Consider the following 19746-nt stretch of genomic DNA (forward strand, 5'->3'; position numbering starts at 1 on the left):
GACTATGGTGGAAGATAAAATTTCATCCTTAACCTAACACCTGACATCATACTACTTAAAAGCTATGGAGCAGTTACTCTTATGACAGGTGTCCGAGGAGCAGCCCTGTTAGTCTGTATTCGCAAAGAGAAAAGGAGGACTTGGGGCACCTTAGAGACTAACCCATTTATCTGAGCATAAGCTGAATGCATCCAGTGAAGTGAGCTTTAGCCACAAGTACTCCTTTTCTTCTTATAACAGGTGCACCTTAAAAGCACTTATTGTAAAGACCACTGGGCTGCTGTCGTTTTCATGAATTGGCTCCTTTGTTATATATTTGTAACTGATCCGTGTATATAGGCTGTCTCTTTTTTTTTAACTTTATGCTTAACAATAAATAGCATACTAGGGAAAATTAGACTCTCACAAGCTGAAACTATGGAACTCCGAACTAAAATTAGCAATAAATGTCAAACATTTGAACTATAACCTCTGAAAAGCTTGCAGGGGGTTTGTTATACCAACTCCTTAGTCATGCTTTAGGTTTGAGTAACTTCAAATCTTGTTTATGGTTGTAAGTAATTAGCTCTAAATTCTAATTGAAAATTTTATTAAACAATCTAGATGTTTGACCTGCATTATTCAATGTGAACTGAAATGGGAAAGTTTAATGGTAAGGAAAAGGCATTTGATTGGCCAAAGACATTGCTAGTTCATGACTGAATGTGCACTAATGCCCAATACTAACCTGTCAGCATAACGCCGCTTGCTTGCATTCTGAGTAATATAGCATGCAAAAAGAATGGCTCTTCTATTTTATGCTTGCCCTAAATTTAACAAATACTAAATGGATTCAAGACTAGAATGTAGTTCATGTTTTGCATCACTAATTTCTCATGTCCTATTTTACTGGGAGTCATAACATGAATGGATTTTATCTCTATTCTGAGTTGTATTTGAAGAAGCTGTGCCTTTTTACTATTTCTCTGTAGCAAAAAAAAAAATCTTACCCCATCATCCTCCTATTAATGGTCACCCTCCCTCTTCTAGTCCATCCTTCACAATGAAGTAGTGATGGGGAGCTCTCCTGTCCCATGCCTTCCCCTAGAGGTTATGACACAGTCTAACATGATTCTGCATAAAAGCCATTGGAATACTAAACTACTAGTGCAAATTCAATAGTACTAAATTTGTAGAAAATGTAAGGTGATAAGTGTGTAAGTGCTTCCAGGGCCACTGCCATTTTTAAAAAACTTTTTTTAAATCAGACTGCAGGGATGAACAAGGTATAAAATACTGAGATGGATTTGGAAAGTCTTTAATTGTAACTTGCAGTGTTGTAAACATATTGGTTCCAGGATATGAGAGACCAGATGGGTTAGGTAATACCTTGTATTGAACCAACTTTTGCTGCTGAAAGAGACATTTTCAAGCTACACAGAGCTCTTTTTCAGGTGTGGCAAAGACGACCTCTGTGTAGCTTGCAAGCTTCTTTCACCAACAGAAGTTGGTCCAATAAAAGGTAGTAAAGAGCTCTTTACTAACATTTGAGTCTAGTAAGTAATGCTTGTGGTGATGGCAGTGTAAGAACCTTGTGTAGGAGTTCCTTTAATACTTTTTTTAAAAAGTACTTAAAATTGTAATCTCTTTATTTCAGTATTAAACAAAAATTAGTTTGGTCTACCCTTGAAACAAGAAGAAATCTAATTTTTTTTAGTGGTGGTTCACCTAAATATATAACTTTGTTTACCATGCTGCTTGTTCTAAAATCTGGAAGGTTTTTATTGTACCTTTATTATTCTTATTCCTAACAGTTTAGGCGCTTTGGAATTAAGGATTAAAAAGGAACAATTTCACTTATCACTGAAATTCAGCCACTTTATGGATGGTACATGCTTTTATGTTTTCTTCACACAACACCATAGTACAAAAATTAGAGAAGGAAATGCATATCTGACTGGTTGAATCTACACAGTGAATTTAAGTAAGCTGAAAGTTATGTAAACTGGAATCATATTACAAAAAGGGCCATGGGATCTTATGACTTCATGTGGTAAGGACCTGGTTAAGCGTTCTGCAAAGAGCTATCAGCATAGGACCTTCGGGACTCCAGTGCCACCTATAAAGACAGCAGTATCACTGAACTGCAGTAACCTGGATTTTCTAGGCCGTTTTTTTGACACCCTTGAGCAAAGATTTACATAAATTTAATTTGTTGCTAAAGTGGGGAAGTAGCAGGAGTTATGCTCCTAAATTCTAATTCTACCTTTGCCACTGACAATCCCTGGGCCCAGATCTTCCATTTATGCATTTGTAAAACAAATAATACTTACCCATTGTTTCTGTTTGAGGCTTAGTGTTTGATATCTTTGAGCTCTTCAGGGGGGTTTAAATTGCCTCTCCATGAGCCAGAGGAATAAATTACACTTCAGTTTCTCAAGACATAGATCAGTATGTGGCATATTATGAACACTTGGCTACTTCCCGAAACACTGAGGTGAATGCTTTCATTTAAACGGTTAGCTGTTCTTTCTGGCTTTCTGTCCTGTTCCTAACAGCCACCAGAACTGCAAGATTGAGATCCCCTCTGTCACTTTCTGGATACCTCTACCAGAAAGGGCCAGAACACAACTCTCCCCTGTCATTGATCAAAGACAAACTACAAGATGTTCCCTACCAGCAAGGGGAAAGAAGCTGAACCCAACCCTTTCTTGGGACCATTAGTGTTGATTTTAAATAGTTTCTTCTTCTGCCTGTAATAGACACCTTCCCTGGATATCATACATGTTCGTTACTTAAGTAATGGGGAGGTATTTCTATAATACTCTTTATAGAATGCAAAATTCATTCTTGTTTCCTCCAGAGTGGGTGTCTACAGCAGAAGCTGGGAATATTACAAGGCAGTGTAATTTGACATTGAAATGTTCAGTTCTTTTTTAGCTTCTTTCTGTCAGGCAGGTGACGATGGGGGTGGCTGGGAGGAGCTACCCAAACTTCATTCAGTTTTTCTGAAGTGGCTTGTGTGCATATGCAGGCCCTGAACTTGCAAAACCTCTGTTAAGCTGTTGTCCTACCTGGATCTGTTCCTTTCCCTTTGTTTATAAGGAAATATACCTGAGATCTAATGACTGTCCAGACACTATACATTTTATGTTTTCCTGCTTTTTTTGTAGACTCCAATTCCAATGTTCAAGAACCACTTAGTAGCCTCTCTTCAGAGCTTCCTACAGAGTCAGCAAGCAAGGAATTGCACAACCATCTCATGCTTAATGTTGACAATGATACAGAAAGCACTGCTCTGTAAAAGAAAACGTGCTCCAAAACTTTTTAAAAAACCTTTCTGTCCTCATGGAAAAGTTGCAAATCAAGACCGAACAGTGAAAAGCTTTTTTTGAAGATATGGTGGAACTGTGTGAAGGCTCTACTTACATGTAAGGCAATCTAACCATACAGAAGAAGTTTAATGATCTGTGTCTTGACAGTGGTTTCAAAAATCCTAGATGGGAAGAGTTGATTACTGTGGAAATTTACATAGGACACTTAATTGCTGCTAATACAGATGGCATTAGCAGAAATCCCAAAAGAATAAAAAGCAGTGCATCAGTTACTATTTAAAGTGCATGTATGGAAATAACCTACTTAATGTCACTGTTACTTTTGTTCCTAGTTCTTAGACATTATATTAAAAAGGAGATGCCTTGCAAGAGACTTTCCCTCACTGACTTGCTGCAGACTTTTGTTTTTGTTAAAGTATGAACCAAAAAATGCCAGAATGCTGGTGGTGACTGCTGGTTATCAGTCACCTGTCAAAACTGTGGATGTATTCCAGTGCCTTGAAGGACTGTCATATCATAGAAAGAAACTTACTGTATCTTTAACCATTTTATTGCTACTTTAAGTACTGACCATTATCTGTATGTCATAGTTATTTGTATTAACCATACCTGCTTTTTATGTGAAACTGTGGAAATGTTCATGCTTTCATTTAAATTGGCTGAATTTTGAACATCTGTTTGGATTCATCAGTTGAGTGAGCATTTATAAAATTAAAGGATTCTGTCTTTTGTCGTTTGAAGGCCTATTTATTCTAGTATCCAAATATAACTTCTCCATGCATTTTTGTGATCCACTGAAAACACAATAGGACTTCAGTGCTGAGCTTTAACTGCTACTCTTTAAAGTGGCTACATCTGAGACCTGGTGCCTGTTAATTATTCAACCACAGAAAGTATGGCTGAGTGCTCAACTGATCTATCTTTCATAGACTATGGAAGAGAGAGAGAATCCTAGGACTGGAAGGGACCTCCAAGAGGGACCATCTAGTCCAGTCTCCTGCACTCATAGGCAGGGCAAAGTATTATCTAGGTTGTTTTCTAGACCTTTAGGACTATCATACAAGTATGATTAATTTGTATTCTTTTGTATACAAGCTCATGCACTACCCATGTCTATTTGACCCTGCCTCTGAATTTTTTGGTATAACTCATGCACAGTGATTGTCACATTCCATAGTTTCACCCTGTCCTTGAAAAACTGTCTATTCACATTTCATATGGCAGATAACACATGACTTACATTGAAGCCCTTTTCCTGACCCTCTCCTACTGCATAGAAGCTCCTCCTTCATACTTCCACTGGTCTCCAGAAAGAATGTCAGGTTAAAAGTGCATGGTCTCTAAAAGATAAGTGGATCCAGCATTCATGGTAGCTTGTTCACGTTGTTACTTGTAGAATTCAAGGGGGCCTTGAAGCGTGTTTTGTAAATAATGAAAACATGACATAATGCTAAGGAGGAAGTACTTTAGTGTATCATGGATACAAGTGACAAGGGGTAGGCCACACAGTTTCTGTGAGGAAGAAAAGATGAAAGCCTTAATCATTGAAATGGAATTGAGCCAATATTCATACAAGCAGCTGAAAGTGATTTCTTTAACCCTGCAACTCAAACTAGCCCCTGTTAGTCAAAATATCAGACTAGCCCTTTGGGTTAATTGGGGGAGCATGCTACCTCTTATAGGCCTTGTGGATTACACTTCAGTCCTGCAGCCCTCTAGTACTGTAGGGGGATAGGAGTGGTGTATTTCAGAATGGCTTTGTCTCCCACATTGAAAACAAGCTTATTCTAATGTAGGTTCTGGAGCAAGGCTTCCCCCATCTACTTAGCCTCACTGCTCCCCTCACAGAGCAGAAAAGGTCTTGAGCATCCTTTCAGGAAAGCAGCTTGCATTCCTAGCCACCTTTCCTGGCTGGATTGGGAGGGGCAGAGCTATAAGCAACATGGTGACAATTGCAGGGACCCGTGTCACTGTGATGAACAAAATGGGCAACAGTTCTTGTGAAACCACCTTTACTTCTGATTTTTCCTCCAAGACTGAGTTTTGCGCTCTTCTCTCTCCCCCCCCCTTCAATATGCACAGTTGGAGGGTCTAATCAGAAGCATTAAATGTCCACTCCTATTGAGCCCCTAAAAGGGGAGGAGATGGTGTTACCACTAAGACTAAGCATCAGGTCAAGATTCTAATCTTGTGCCCCTCAGGCACACAATCACATGCTGCAGCTGGAATGAAAAGCTCATTACTGTACTTGTGAAAGGACAATATTAAATATTTTCAGAGGAGGTGGTGACTTCATGGAATAACTTTAAAAGGCAACATTTGTTTAGAAGAGTTCTTAACAGGGAAGGAATCTCTTGTTAATAGGTACACTCAATTACAGTAATTCTCCAGGTTCCACTACCTGTTAGCATCCCTATACTTTCCCATAAATTCACCATTATGTGAGCTAGAAGTTTGGTTCCATAGGGTTCGTGTTTTGTACTATCTGCCCTCTAAACAATTCATCCCAACTAATTGCCTTGTAAAACTGCAGAAGTACCTGAAGCCATGGCAGGCTGTAAAGGATTGTTATACATTTTCAGAAATGCTTCTGGACTCATAAATTCTTTTGCCTTGCACAAGTAGTTAATTGTTTCTGCTGGGATTAGAAGTTCTGGAACAAGGGTGTGTAGATTGTCACCGAGTCCCTTACTGCTCACCTGTGTGTGAAATAAAATTATAGTACTTCAGCGCAGTTAGACTTTTATGTTACAAATTCATTAAATACACCCAGGGCATTCCTATCCCCCAACGAAGGGAATGTGCTAAAGGAAGCATATCTGATTTATCTTCCCTATTTACAAGTGGTGTTCTTGCTCTGCTCAGAACAATGGATCAGGCTGAGCTGGGTAACCAGAATTTAGAGGGTAGCTTAGCCCATGAGGTTCAAGAATGAAATTTGTATGGTTTTCAGCTTGTTAATGCAGTCAGTGATGGACTGAAAAGGTGTCACCAGTGGCTGCACCAAACAAGCCGGTGTAGTTCGGAAGACCGAGGTTTGAAATAAAAGCCCAGTGTTTTCTTCATTCCTCTCACTACACCATTCTAGAGTCCAAGGAGAAAGGCAGGTCGATGCACAGCAAGATGAGACTAAACCAGGACTTATTTGCATTAGTAAACTCATATAGTTTTGAAAAAAAGTTAATTTAGAATAGTAACTTGAACATTCTATTTTAATGTAAGTTTCACCTTAAAAGTCTTTGAAAGGTATGTTCCCAGTTTGAGGAGGAGTGTAAGACATTCAGTGACCACCTCTTCTGTAGACTCTGATTGTGTCACATCTTCCAGGTATGTCACAGGCAGTATCACCATTGTGACATACCACTGCAGGAAGAGCCTGGTTGGGATGTTATGTGACACCACTAAAATCTTAATTTCCTGTAACAAAGCACTAAGTGAAGAAAGTTAGCTGTAGTCTGAATTCCATCATTCTTCTGTACACATAAAAGGTTTCTGACCAGACATGGTGTATTTCATAAACTGGCAATGTTTGATTACTTGCATCATATAGACCATCGCTATTTTTAACATCATTTTTTTTTAAACTTCCTGCCTATATTAGTGATCACCTAGTTCTATTTTGGATCTAACTGTTGATATGGTCTCCTTATCTTACCACATCTTAAGGCTCTTATCTTGAAGAGTAATTATATACTGTGGGGTGTGGTTTTATATTTATATATTATAGATGTGTGGTTTTGACTGGTAAAAGTTTATACATCTGATGAGTTTGACTAGGACAGCAGTCAATTACAAAATGAAAGCAAATGCCTGAGATATTTTCAGCATGTTAATAGTGTCTCCTTTACTGCATCTTGTGCTGGGGTGTACTCTCCAAGCTGCCACTGCAAGAGCTGAATTAGGCCAGGTGGGCTCAATCACCCAATTAAGCTGTGAATTGGGGATATTTAGGCTGTGTGGAGGGAGCTAATTAGAAGAAGGCTCAAGATTGAGGGAACATGCAGGGCTTTCATAAAGCCAGGAAGGCAGCAACAGTGTGGGGAGCAGCAGCGAGGAAGCCTGCAGGAAGGGAGAAGGAAGGGGGAGAAGATGCATGGTGGGTGAGAGCAGTAAAGTTGATATAGACACACACCTTGATTGCTTGTTGAGAGTCCTAGACTCGAACCCAGGGCAGAGGGCAGGCCTGGGTCCCTCTGCCACCTGCTGCAGAGTGGCACAGCCTGAGGCAGTGAATTGGAAGGCTGCCTGAGTCAATGCAGGAGTGACCCAGTTAAAGCAGTGGGTGTGAGGATTGCATGACACTGTTGGTGGCAAAAGGCTTTGAAAGACCCCCCTGAAGAGGGAAAAACAGTGAGCTGGGCAGAGGGCTGAGTCACGAAGCAGCATGCTGCAATTCTGAGTGGGAGGAGAGCTGCAACAAGGGAAGAGAAGGGGGTGCTGAACTAGGCAGAGCTAATTGCCAGAAGAAGGTGCCACCCAGTGGCTAGTGGAGCACACAATGTCATACCTGTTCTTGTTCAAAGCACAATTTGGAAACTGTACAGCCAAATTAAATGCTAGGCATTGGATCTCAGAGGGCAGGAGAACTGCAAACAACTGAAGACCAAGGAAAACAGAGAAATTTCAATGGAGGAGTTTGCCAACTTTCTTAGTACTCATTCCCACCTATCCAGTTTTGTATGGGATACTGAAGAGGAGGAAAAGAGCCATTCCTCCTTTCAAAAGAAAGAGGCACATGGCACCTGAAGAACAAGGAAGGATAAATACAGATAAATCTAAATGAGGAAAATATTTTTCACACTAAAATTAAAACGTAACCCACTCCATGGTCTCTCAGTGTTCAGCAGGGGGAAATACTAAGCTATTTCTCTCTAATAATTATACTGAATGCTCATTTTAACCCTAACAAATTCATTGTCATTCCTGCATTAAAAGTTACTTCCACATGAGCTGGTTTCTTTGAGCTCTTCTGAAACACTTACCAGGAGCCTTGCTTCTGGAGAGAAGCTAGAGCTTGGAGGATATGATATAATGTGCCGCTGGAGGACTGCAAAGGAAAAAGTGGGGTTGTTACAAAGGTTCAGTGTAAAAAACAACTGAATATAAAAATAACTGATCAGATGGTATTGGTGTATGATGAGCTTCCAAGCTGGATCATAGATGCTGAGGTGGAAACACTGCAAAGTTCAAGTGCTCAGCCAGAGCTGGGGGGCACTATTCCCTCTGGTACTGATGGACTCTACAGAGAATGTTGTCCCGTCTTCTTCACTCAGAATTGCAAATTGGGGGCATTACTTGAATAGATTGGAACAACATGGACAGTCCTAGAGACAACTGATTCTCAGTCACTAACCCCACCAGTAGGGCTGTAGATTCATCACAGTTAACTCACACGATTAATTGAAGTTTTAATCGCACTGTTAAACAATAGAATACCAACTGAAATTTATTACATATTTTTGGATGTTTTCTACATTTTCAAATATATTGATTTCAGTTACAACACAGAACACCAAGTGTACAGTGCTCACTTTATTTTTTTTACAAATATTTGCACTGTAAAAATATTTTTAAGTTCACCATATATAAGAACTGTTAATGCAATATCGCTCATGAAAGTTGAACTTACAAATGTAGAATTATGTACCAAAAAACTGCATTAAAAATAAAAATGTAAAACTTTAGAACCTACAAATCCTTTCAGTCCTACTTCTTGTTCAGGCAGTCACTCAGCCAACAATGTCACCTGACAGTGAGAACAGACATTTGCATGGCATGGTTGTAGCCGGCGTCACAAGATATTTACATGCCAGACGCGCTCAAGATTCATATGTCCCAACATCTTCAACCACCATGCCAGAGGATATGCGATCATGCTGATGATGGGTTCTGCTCAATAACGATCCAAAGCAGTGCAGACTCATGCATGTTCACTTTCATCATCTGAGGCAGATGCCACCAGCAGAAGGTTAAGTGGCTAAGTCATTATGCAAGGTAGCCTGTTTCCTCTTGTTTTTTCCTACCCCACCCCCCCAGATGTTCTGGTTTAACTTGGATTTAAACTTGAAGAGTGGTCAGTTTGGATGAGCTATTACCAGCAGGAGAGTGAGTTTGTGTGTGTATGGGGGTGGGGGGATGTGAGAAAACCTGGATTTGTGCAGGAAATAGCTCAACTTGATTGTCATGCACATTGTGTAAAGAGTTGTCACTTTGGATGGGCTATCACCAGCAGGAGAGTGAATTTGTGTGGGGGGGTGGAGGGTGAGAAAACCTGGATTTGTGCTGGAAATGGCCCACCTGATGATCTCTTTAGATAAGCTATTACCAGCAGGACAGTGGGGTGGGAGGAGGTATTGTTTCATATTCTCTGTGTGTATATAAAGTCTGCTGCAGTTTCCACGATATGCATCTGATGAAGTGAGCTGTAGCTCACGAAAGCTTATGCTCTAATAAATTGGTTAGTGTCATAAATATAAAGGGAAGGGTAAACCCCTTTGAAATCCCTCCTGGCCAGGGGAAAGCTCCTCTCACCTGTAAAGGGTTAAGAAGCTAAAGGTAACCTCGCTGGCACCTGACCAAAATGACCAATGAGGAGACAAGATACTTTCAAAAGCTGGGAGGAGGGAGAGAAACAAAGGGTCTGGGTCTGTCTGTATGCTGGTTTTGCCAGGGACAGAACAGGAATGGAGTCTTAGAACTTTTAGTAAGTAATCTAGCTAGGTATGTGTTAGATTATGATTTCTTTAAATGGCTGAGAAAAGAATTGTGCTGAATAGAATAACTATTTCTGTCTGTGTATCTTTTTTGTAACTTAAGGTTTGCCTAGAGGGGTTCTCTATGTTTTTGAATCTAATTACCCTGTAAGATATCTACCATCCTGATTTTACAGGGGGGATTTCTTTATTTCTATTTACTTCTATTTTTTATTAAAAGTCTTCTTGTAAAAAACTGAATGCTTTTTCATTGTTCTCAGATCCAAGGATTTGGGTCTGTGGTCACCTCTGCAAATTGGTGAGGCTTTTTATCCAACATTTCCCAGGAAAGGGGGGGTGCAAGTGTTGGGAGGATTGTTCATTGTTCTTAAGATCCAAGGGTCTGGGTCTGTAGTCACCTAGGCAAATTGGTGAGGCTTTTTACCAAACCTTGTCCAGGAAGTGGGGTGCAGGGTTTTGGGAAGTATTTTGGGGGGGAGGACGCGTCCAAACAGCTCTTCCCCAGTAACCAGTATTAGTTTGGTGGTGGTAGCGGCCAGTCCAAGGACAACGGGTGTAATATTTTGTACCTTGGGGAAGTTTTGACCTAAGCTGGTAAAGATAAGCTTAGGAGGTTTTCATGCAGGTCCCCACATCTGTACCCTAGAGTTCAGAGTGGGGGAGGAACCGTGACAGTTAGTCTCTAAGGTGCCACAAGTACTCCTTTTCTTTTTGCGAATACAGACTAACACGGCTGTTACTCTGAAACCAGCAGAAGGTTGATTTTCTTTTTTTGGTGGTTCGGGTTCTGTAATTTCCACATCAGAGTGTTGCTCTTTTAAGATTTCTGAAAGCATTTTCCACACGTCGTCTCTCTCAGATTTTGGAAGGCACTTCAGATTCTTAAACCTTGAGTCGAGTGGTGTAGCTATCTTTAGAAATCTCATATTGGTACCTTCTTTGTGTTTTGTCAAATCTGCAGTGAAAGTGTTCTTAAAATGAACAGTATATGCTGGGTCCTCACCGGAGACTGCTATAACATGAAATATATGGCAGAATGCGGGTAAAACAGAGCAGGAGACATACTATTCTCCCCCAAGGAGTTCAGTCAAAATTTAAGGCTTGAAAGTTTTACAGTTTTATTTTTGAATGCAGTTCTGTAACAAAAAAAAATCTACATTTGTAAGCTGCACTTTCACGATAAAGAGATTGCATTACAGTTCTTGTATGAGGTGAATTGAAAATATGATTTCTTTTATCGTTTTTACAGTGCAAATATTTGTAATAAATAAAATAAATGGCATTCTATTGTTTAACAGTATGATCCAATTAATTTTTTTAATCATGCAGTTAATCACGATTATTTTAATTGCTTGACCGCCCTAATTTTAAGGTTCTAGTCCTTTTTTTTAAAGCCTTAAATGAACTAGACCCTTAGAGCCTGCCTTGCACTACATTCACTACATCAGCTAGGGTTGACAGGGATGGTTGAACAGATAGCACCCAGGGTGTTTGCACAAGAATCAAGGATACAGCTTTCACTGTGGGAGGCCCACAAGCTTATAGAATGTATTACCCAAGGAGATTTACTTAACCTACCTCTAGTATATGAAGAATGGAGCTGGGATAGAGGAGAAGTAGACCTGAGACTGGTTCTCCAAGGTGGTATTTTAATATGTTCTGAAACAGTCTTTCATGGTAACCTTATTTAAAAAACACAGGATTGGCTGTCATGTGGGAATATAGTGTACAACTTCAGAAAACTAGCATTTCACCTCACCCTATGCTATAGTCATAATGTCAGAGGCCATCAAAAATGCAGTGAGTGAGCTGACTCTTTAAATCTAAGAAGAAACATTAAAAATAGTCATTGGCTTGGGAGTCTATTCTCTTCCTATAGGCACAAGACTCCCTAGGTTTTTTGAAAATGGCTTTGCTCAAGTATCATATTCAGTAAAATTGGGGCCAGCTAATCAGATTGATTAATGGCTAATATAATTAATATAACATTTCAGCAATAGGCTTAATCTTAACATGGTTCACCTAAAACTGTTGTACTTGGTGTATTAGCTGAGGCATGTAGCAAAGAGTGCCCAGAATTTCCCCTAACAATTGTTGCATTGAATGCTTAGCTCTGTCTTTGTTGTTGTGGTTGTTTTTTTTAACTGTGCAGCACCCAAAGGCCATACGGGTTGGGAATGCTTTAGAAATAACTCTGTGGGAGTTTTACAAATCCACATGGATAAGAATCCTTGCCTCTGGCTGTTGCAGCTAAATGTGTAGCTGTTTGATAAAGGCACCAATAACTACTGCATCCTCATTCATCAAGGTATTCAATATACATATACTAATCATTTGGTTTAACAGAAACAGTCATAATTGAATGGTTTCAGAGTTGAAACCATTCTATGACCTACATAATTGAATGTAGGTCATAGAATCAATCTCCTGCTCTGAAAATAAAGATCTCCCCGTTCCCTTCAGGGTTGCTTATTGATAGCTGTGCTCTCATTTGCTCCAGTATTTAGTACTAAGCAAGGACTCTTGACAAGTGATAACTTTTTATTGCATTAGTATCTAACCAAATGGTAGGTTCATCTGTACTCCCACCCTGTAAATAGACTACTGCTTTATTGCCAGTCCATTATCTGTAGGTTACTTACCCTTTGTATGAAACATTTGCTATAACTGTGTAGTGGTTACAGCTTTGGACGGATGCTTAACAAAAAAAACTGAAAGAAAGGGGGGAAAAAATAAAACGCTAGGTATGGAATTAGAAGTGAGCTGTAACTCACAGAAGCTTCTGCTCAAGAGGATGATCAGGCTGACATCTAGGGGCTGTCCCTGACCATAGCAGCATAAATCTTCAACTGTTACACCACTGTGAATGCATCACAGTAACTGCTACTTTCCATATTTTATTTGGAGTTCATGCCAAGTCTGATCTCTTTGAGGACAAAGCCAGCTCCCTCTGGTGTGTAACTGAAAAATCACCACCTACTGTAGAGAAGAAATGATTTAATGAATCACCGAAACCACTACCATGGTGTGATAGCAGAAGGAAATGTTAACTACTTTCACACACTTCTTCTCCAGTTAGGGTTATGAAGTAATTGGTGTGTTGAGGGTTTGTTTTTTTTTAAACTGTTTGTATTTATCACTTGTCATACCAAAAAAAAAAAGGGTATGTTGAAAGGCTGCTATCTTTCTTTAACATATACTGCAGCCATCCCTGCCCCCTCTGCATACATGATGCATTGGATTTAAATCCAAGCGGTGCTGCTTAATTCACAATACTTAGTTCCACTGTCTTCAAAATAAAGTGAGGTCACGGTGCTCATCTTTTCCTTGTTGGTGATGAAGCTGTGAAAACAATGGATTCAGGTCCTCTTCAGCCATGACGCTGGTGTGTGGCTGACAACAACAGACAGGGCCCTGAGAGCTTTGTGGACTTAGGACTTATTTAACTGGGAATTGGTCCTGCTTTGAGCAGGGGGTTGGACTAGATGACCTTCTGGGGTCCCTTCCAACCCTGATATTCTATGATTCTATGATAGGAAGAAAGGGCTGGGAGGGTGGGAAACAGGCAGCAGCACTTTAAAAGTGCGTCTTTTACCTGATATCACAGGTTTGCTCTAGGTGTTAGGGGATAGGTATGCAGACGAATTGATGATTTATAATGGCATAAATGAGAAATGTATTTGTACAGCAAGCTTTGTTCTACCAGCCTCTAATTACTTCAGCAATGAATAAACCTGGTCTTGGTGGTCATAAAAGTTAATTCCTTTCAGGATCAGCAATATATCTGGACTTACCTTAAAGGCAGTTTAGCTTTATTATAGGAGCCAAAGAGACTGGTGTATTCTCCCATGCCAGGTCTGAAGTGGTCGTTATTTAGTTGTCATTAAAGCTGTATTGGGAACTCTATCCTCACTTTTAAAAAAAACCAGGAGTCCTTGTGGCACCTTAAAGACTAACAAATTTATTAGAGCATAACCTTTCGTGGGCTACAGCCCACTTCACTGGATGCATTGAATGGAACATATAGTAAGAAGATATATATATATATACACATACAGAGAAGGTGGAATTTGCCATACAAACAGTAAGGGTATGTCTACACTACGAAATTAGGTCAAATTTATAGAAGTTGGTTTTTTAGAAATCGTTTTTATATAGTCGATTGTGTGTGTCCCCACACAAAATGCTCTAAGTGCATTAACTCGGTGGAGTGCTTCCACAGTACCGAGGCAAGCGTCGACTTCTGGAGCGTTGCACTGTGGGTAGCTATCCCACAGTTTCTGCAGTCTTCGCCGCCCATTGGAATTCTGGGTTGAGATCCCAATGCCTGATGGGGCAAAAAACATTGTCGCGGGTGGTTCTGGGTACATGTCGTCAGGCCCTCCCTCCGTGAAAGCAACGGCAGACAATCGTTTTGCACCTTTTTTCCTGAGTCACCTGTGCAGATACCACGGCAAGCATGGAGCCCGCTCAGCTCACTGTCACCGTACGTCTCCTGGGTGCTGGCAGATGTGGTGCTGGCAGATGTGGTACTGATAGAGCAACCCATTGCCTTGTGGCAGCAGACGGAAAAATAGGCCTGATAACCATTGTCATCGTGTCCGAGGTGCTCCTGGCAGCCTTGGTAAGGTCGGTCAGGAGCGCCTGGGCAGACATGGGTGCAGGGACTAAATTAGGAGTGACTCGACCAGATCATCCTCTTTAGTCCTGCCGGCAGTCCTATTGTACCATCTTATGGCGAGCAGGCAGGAGATGAGGATGGCTAGTAATCCTATTGCACCATCTTCTGCCAGGCAGGCAGGACATGAGGATGGCTAGCAGTCCTACTGCGCCGTCTGCTGCTAGCCAAAGATGTAAAAGACAGATGGAGTGTCAGTGTGGGAGGACAGCATGAGCTCAGAGAACATTTCATCGCAAGTGTGTTTTTTTCGCCTTCTAATCTTCACTAGCCTCTGGGAAGGAGAAGATTCTGTGATCATTGAAACACATGCAGCTGGTGGAGGAAAAAAAAGGGACAGTGATATTTAAAAAGACACATTTTATAGAACAATGGGTACACTCTTTCACGGTAAACCTTGCTGTTAACATTACATACATAGCACATGTGCTTTTGTTACAAGGTCGCATTTTGCCTACCCCCACCACATGGCTAGCCCCTCCCCCCTCCCTGTGGCTAACAGCGGGGAACATTTCTGTTCAGCCACAGGCAAACAGCCCAGCAGGAAAGGGCACCTCTGAATGTCCCCTTAAGAAAAGCACCCTATGTCAACCAGGTGACCATGAATGATATCACTCTTCTGAGGATAACACAGAGAGATAAAGAACGGGATGTTGTTTGAACGCCAGCAAACACACTGCAATGCTTTGTTCTACAATGATTCCCGAGTACGTGCTACTAGGCTGGAGTGGTAAAGTGTCCTACCATGGTGGACAGAATAAGGCTGCCCTCCCCAGAAACCTTTTGCAAAGGCATTGGGAGTACATCCAAGAGAGCTGAGAATGCCAGGGCAAATTAATCATTAAACACGCTTGCTTTTAAACCATGTATAGTATTTAAAAAGGTACACTCACCAGAGGTCCCTTCTCCGCCTGGTGGGTCCAGGGGGCAGCCTTGGGTGGGTTTGGGGGGTACTGGCTCCAGGTCCAGGATGAAAAACAGTTCCTGGCTGTCGGGAAAACCGGTTTCTCCGCTTGCTTGCTGTGAGCTATCTTCCTAGTCCCCAAAACCTGCTTCCGTGTTGCCTCCATCTCCACTGAAGGAGTCAAACAACACGGTTGGGGTAGTGGTGGCTGAACCCCCTAAAACTGCATGCAGCTCATCATAGAAGCAGCATGTTTGGGGCTCTGACCCGGAGCGGCCGTTTGCCTCTCTGGTTTTCTGGTAAGCTTGCCTCAGCTCCTTAAGTTTCACGCGGCACTGCTTCGTGTCCCTGTTATGGCCTCTGTCCTTCATGCCCTGGGAGATTTTGACAAATGTTTTGGCATTTCGAAAACTGGAACAGACTTCTGATAGCACGGATTCCTCTCCCCATACAGCAATCAGATCCCGTACCTCCCGTTTGGTCCATGCTGGGGCTCTTTTGCGATTCTGGGACTCCATCACGGTCACCTCTGCTGATGAGCTCTGCATGGTCACCTCTGCTGATGAGCTCTGCACTCACCTGCAGCTTGCCACGCTGGCCAAACAGGAAATGAAATTCAAAAGTTCGCGGGCCTTTTCCTGTCTACCTGGCCAGTGCATCTGAGTTCAGAGTGCTGTCCAGCGCAGTCACAACGGAGCACTCTGGGATAGCTCCCGGAGGCCAATACCATCTAATTGCATCCACAGTACCCCAAATTTGACCCGGCAAGGCCGATTTCAGCGCTAATCCCCTTGTCGGGGGTGGAGTAAGGAAATCGATTTTAAGAGCCCTTTAAGTCGAAAAAAAGGACTTCGTCGTGTGGATGCGTGCAGGGTTAAATCAATTTAATGCTGCTAAATTCGACCTCAACTCCTAGTGTAGACCAGGGCTAAGAGGCTAATTAATTAAGATGAGCTATTATCAGCAGGAGAAAAAAAACTTTTGTAGTGGTAATCAAGATGGCACATTTAGACAGTTGACAAGAAGGTGTGAGGATACTTAACATGTGGCCTCTTACAAATTGTATGGCAAATTCCACCTTCTCCGTGTGTGTATATATCTATCTTCTTACTATATGTTCCATTCAATGCATCCGATGAAGTGGGCTGTAGCCCACGAAAGCTTATGCTCTAATAAATTTGTTTGTCTCTAAGGTGCCACAAGTACTCCTGTTTTTTGGAGGGGGGAAGGGGGGGTTTGCGCATACAGACAAACATGGCTGCTACTCTGAAACCTCACTTTTTAAATGAACTATATAGAACCCAGGAGAGCAGCTGTTTCTGCTGGGTAGCCCTGAAATTTCTGCTACTCCTCACCTACCAGAGTCTGCATCCCCAGGGCAAGTATCTTACAAGTTAAATAGTCAAAAGGCAGATTGATGAAAAGATATTATTGTACCTGTAACCTCTTGCCTGTCTGCTCTTTCTGATAGCTTGGCAACAAAAATAACCTGTGCAGCAGGAACTTCTAGCCAGGAAAGAAAACCAGACATATTTACCTAAAAGCTGTTATTCACAGGCACTGATCACTTTTAACTGTGTACTACTCAAGTATTTGAGCACTTCCTAAGCATTGATGAAGTTAACCTAACAACTACATTGTAAAGAAGGGAAAGGAAGGAAAGAAGTAACATGTCCAAGGTCACACTGCAAAGGTGGGGAAGAGGTGGGACCAGAAAGGAATCCAGACTCTTTAGGGGCTGATTCTCCACTGTTTTGCAACTTATTTGTATTACCATCCTACCTAGGAGCCCTCATGCTGTTATTTATCTCTGTGCAAGATGGGTGCAATCCACTGCTAGTCTGGCCTGGTAGCATTGTACATTGACTCTGAGATAGCGCGTACTGCACAAGGTCATAAAATGGAGAGAATCAGGCTCTTTCTTTCTCTCATTTGGCTAAATTATTCAGTTTCAGAAAGCTCTGTCTGTGGGAGGCAAAATGGCATTGCAAAGAAAGAGACCTACCAATAGCTGGTGCATGTATTTATCAATCTATCATCTCTCTACAAAAAATCCTGGTCCCCACTCGGAGACCCAAAGCGGGTGACTCCAGCCCCTACTAAGGCTCACAGGCACCATGGAGGAGTGAGTTAGAAATAAGCTGGGCGTTGTTTCTGTACCAGGCAGCAGCGAGTCAAGGGCCTGGCTGGGAATGGTGCCAGCCGGACAGGCTCCAGCGAAGAGGGTGTGGGGGGACAGAGGAGAGAACCGTGGGCCTGAGGGTGTAAGGTGGTCTATGGGCCCCATGCAGCGATGGGGCTCTCTAGTGGGGAGGGGGTGCAGGGACAGGCCACTGCCTCTGGGGGCGACAGCTGGCCTGCTTCCTCTGACAAAAACAGCAGAAGCTAGAGGACAGCCCCCCCGGTCTCCTCTACCACCACCCACCCCTCCCTTCTTCCCCTCCCCCAGCCTCCTCCACCTCTCACCCCTCCTCGCCCAAACTACCACCCGCCCCTCCTCCAACTACCCCCTCCCCCAGCCTCCTCTACCCACCCACCCACGCACTCCCCAATCTACTCCAGCCCCCAACTCTCACCCCCTCCCCTCCTCCAACTCCCCATCTCTCTCCCCCTCCCTCCCCCAGTCTCCACCCCCACCTCATTCCTCAATCCACTCTCACCCCCTCCCCCAGCCTCCACCCCTCCCACACCACACATTGCCCGACCCCCCCACCCCACTCCTCATCCCGTCTCGCCCCTCCCCAGCCTCCACCCCCCCCACCCCCCCACAATGCCCGACCACCCCACCCCATTCCTCAATCCCCCCTTGCCCCCTCCCCCCCAGCCTGCACCCCCCTACGCCCACACACTGAGGAACGGGGTGGGAGGGGGTCGGGCAACGTGCGGGCGTGGGGGGGGCGGAGCTGAAGGGAGGGGGCGAGAGGGGACTGAGGAACGGGGTGGGGGGTCGGGCAACGTGCAGGTGTGGGGGGGCGGAGGCTGGGGAGGGGGCAAGAGGGGCCTGAGGAACGGGTGGGGGGGTCGGGCAACGGTGCAGGCATGGGGGGGGCGGAGGCTGGGGGAGAGGGGACTGAGGAACGGGGTGGGGGGGGGTCGGGCAACGTGTGGGGGGGCGGAGGCTGAGGGAGGGGGCGAGGGGGGATTGAGGAACGGGGTGAGGGGGTCGGGCAACGTGTGGGGGTGGGGGGTTGGAGGCTGGAGAGGGGACGAGAGGGGAATGAGGAATGGGGGGGGGCGGGCAACGTGTGGGGGTGGGGGCGGTTGGAGGCTGGGGGAGGGGACGAGAGGGGATTGAGGAATGGGGTGGGGGGGTTGGAGGCTGGGGGAAGGGACGAGAGGGATTGAGGAATGGGGTGGGGGGGTCGGGCAAAGTGTGGGTGTGGGGTGGCGGAGCTGGGGGAGGAGGCGAGAGGGGATTGAGAAATGGGGTGGGGGGGTCAGGCATTGTGTGGGCGTGGGTGGGGCGGAGGCTGGGGGAGGGGGCGAGAGGGGATTGAGGAATGGGAGGGTCGGGCAATGTGTGGGTGTGGGGGGCAAGAGGGGATTGAGGAATGGGTGGGGGGGTTCAGGCAATGTGTGGGGTGGGGGGGGTTGGAGGCGGGGAGGGGGCGAGAGGGATTGAGGAATGGGGGGGTCGGGCGGGTGTGGGGTGGGGGTTGGGGGAGGGGGCGAGGGGGGATTGAGGAATGGGGTGGGGGGGTTGGAGGCGGGGGAGGGGCGAGAGGGGATTGAGGAATGGGGGGGTCGGGCAATGTGTGGGTGTGGGGGTTGGGGGAGGGGGCGAGGGGGATTGAGGAATGGGGTGGGGGGGTTGAGGCGGGGGAGGGGGCGAGAGGGGATTGAGGAATGGGAGGGTCGGGCAATTGTGTGGGTGTTGGGGGTTGGGGGGAGGGGGCGAGGGGGATTGAGGAATGGGGTGGGGGGGTTGGAGGCGGGGGAGGGGGCAAGAGGGGATTGAGGAATGGGGGGGTCGGGCAATGTGTGGGTGTGGGGGTTGGGAGGGGGCGAGGGGGGATACTCTGAGATAGCGCGTGGAATGGGGTGGGGGGGTTGGAGCGGGGAGGGGGCGAGAGGGGATTGAGGAATGGGGGGGTCGGGCAATGTGTGGGTGTGGGGGTTGACTCTGAGATAGCGCGT

General features: G+C 44.3%; 2 protein-coding genes across 6 annotated transcripts in view; one reads left to right on the forward strand and one right to left on the reverse strand.

Annotated features, from left to right (window-relative positions):
• ARHGAP17 (Rho GTPase activating protein 17) overlaps positions 1 to 6393 on the forward strand; it is a 68619-nt gene extending 62226 nt beyond the window's left edge. For 2 of the 4 annotated variants that reach the window (XM_073361653.1, XM_073361656.1), the window contains one exon: positions 3153 to 6393. In XM_073361653.1, coding sequence (XP_073217754.1) covers positions 3153 to 3283 — 131 coding nt within the window. In that variant the 3' untranslated portion in view covers positions 3284 to 6393. Of the gene's footprint in view, positions 1 to 603; positions 653 to 3152 lie in introns of all 4 variants that reach the window. The other 2 variants (XM_073361655.1, XM_073361654.1) reach the window with 2 other exon arrangements.
• Positions 4766 to 17012, reverse strand: TEX47 (testis expressed 47). 2 transcript variants are annotated; one of them, XM_073361657.1, is made up of 8 exons: positions 15599 to 17012; positions 13822 to 15020; positions 12670 to 13006; positions 11606 to 11709; positions 8297 to 8361; positions 6543 to 6744; positions 5854 to 6013; positions 4766 to 4826 (listed from the first exon to the last, which is right to left on the reverse strand). In XM_073361657.1, the coding sequence occupies exons 3-8, from the start codon at positions 12683 to 12685 to the stop codon at positions 4789 to 4791; spliced, it is 585 nt and encodes a 194-aa protein (XP_073217758.1). In that variant the 5' UTR covers positions 12686 to 13006; positions 13822 to 15020; positions 15599 to 17012; the 3' UTR covers positions 4766 to 4788. The 2 variants fall into 2 exon arrangements, with proteins under 2 accessions (XP_073217758.1, XP_073217759.1); XM_073361658.1 differs by lacking the exon at positions 15599 to 17012 and having other exon boundaries at positions 13822 to 15126.
• Between the last annotated feature and the right edge of the window lie 2734 nt (positions 17013 to 19746).

This window comes from Lepidochelys kempii, chromosome 10 (assembly GCF_965140265.1).
Source record: "Lepidochelys kempii isolate rLepKem1 chromosome 10, rLepKem1.hap2, whole genome shotgun sequence".
In the NCBI taxonomy this organism is placed as follows: Eukaryota; Metazoa; Chordata; order Testudines; family Cheloniidae; genus Lepidochelys; species Lepidochelys kempii.

What these genes read in the sequence shown, in the direction of transcription:
- TEX47 (XM_073361657.1), bottom strand. An exon ending in CCATTCTTCATATACTAGAG is followed by an intron (nt 8,362 to 11,605) that starts GTAGGTTAAGTA and finishes TTTCCTTTGCAG; the next exon opens with TCCTCCAGCGGCACATTATA. An exon ending in ACAGCCTGCCATGGCTTCAG is followed by an intron (nt 4,827 to 5,853) that starts GTACTTCTGCAG and finishes TCTTCCTCACAG; the next exon opens with AAACTGTGTGGCCTACCCCT.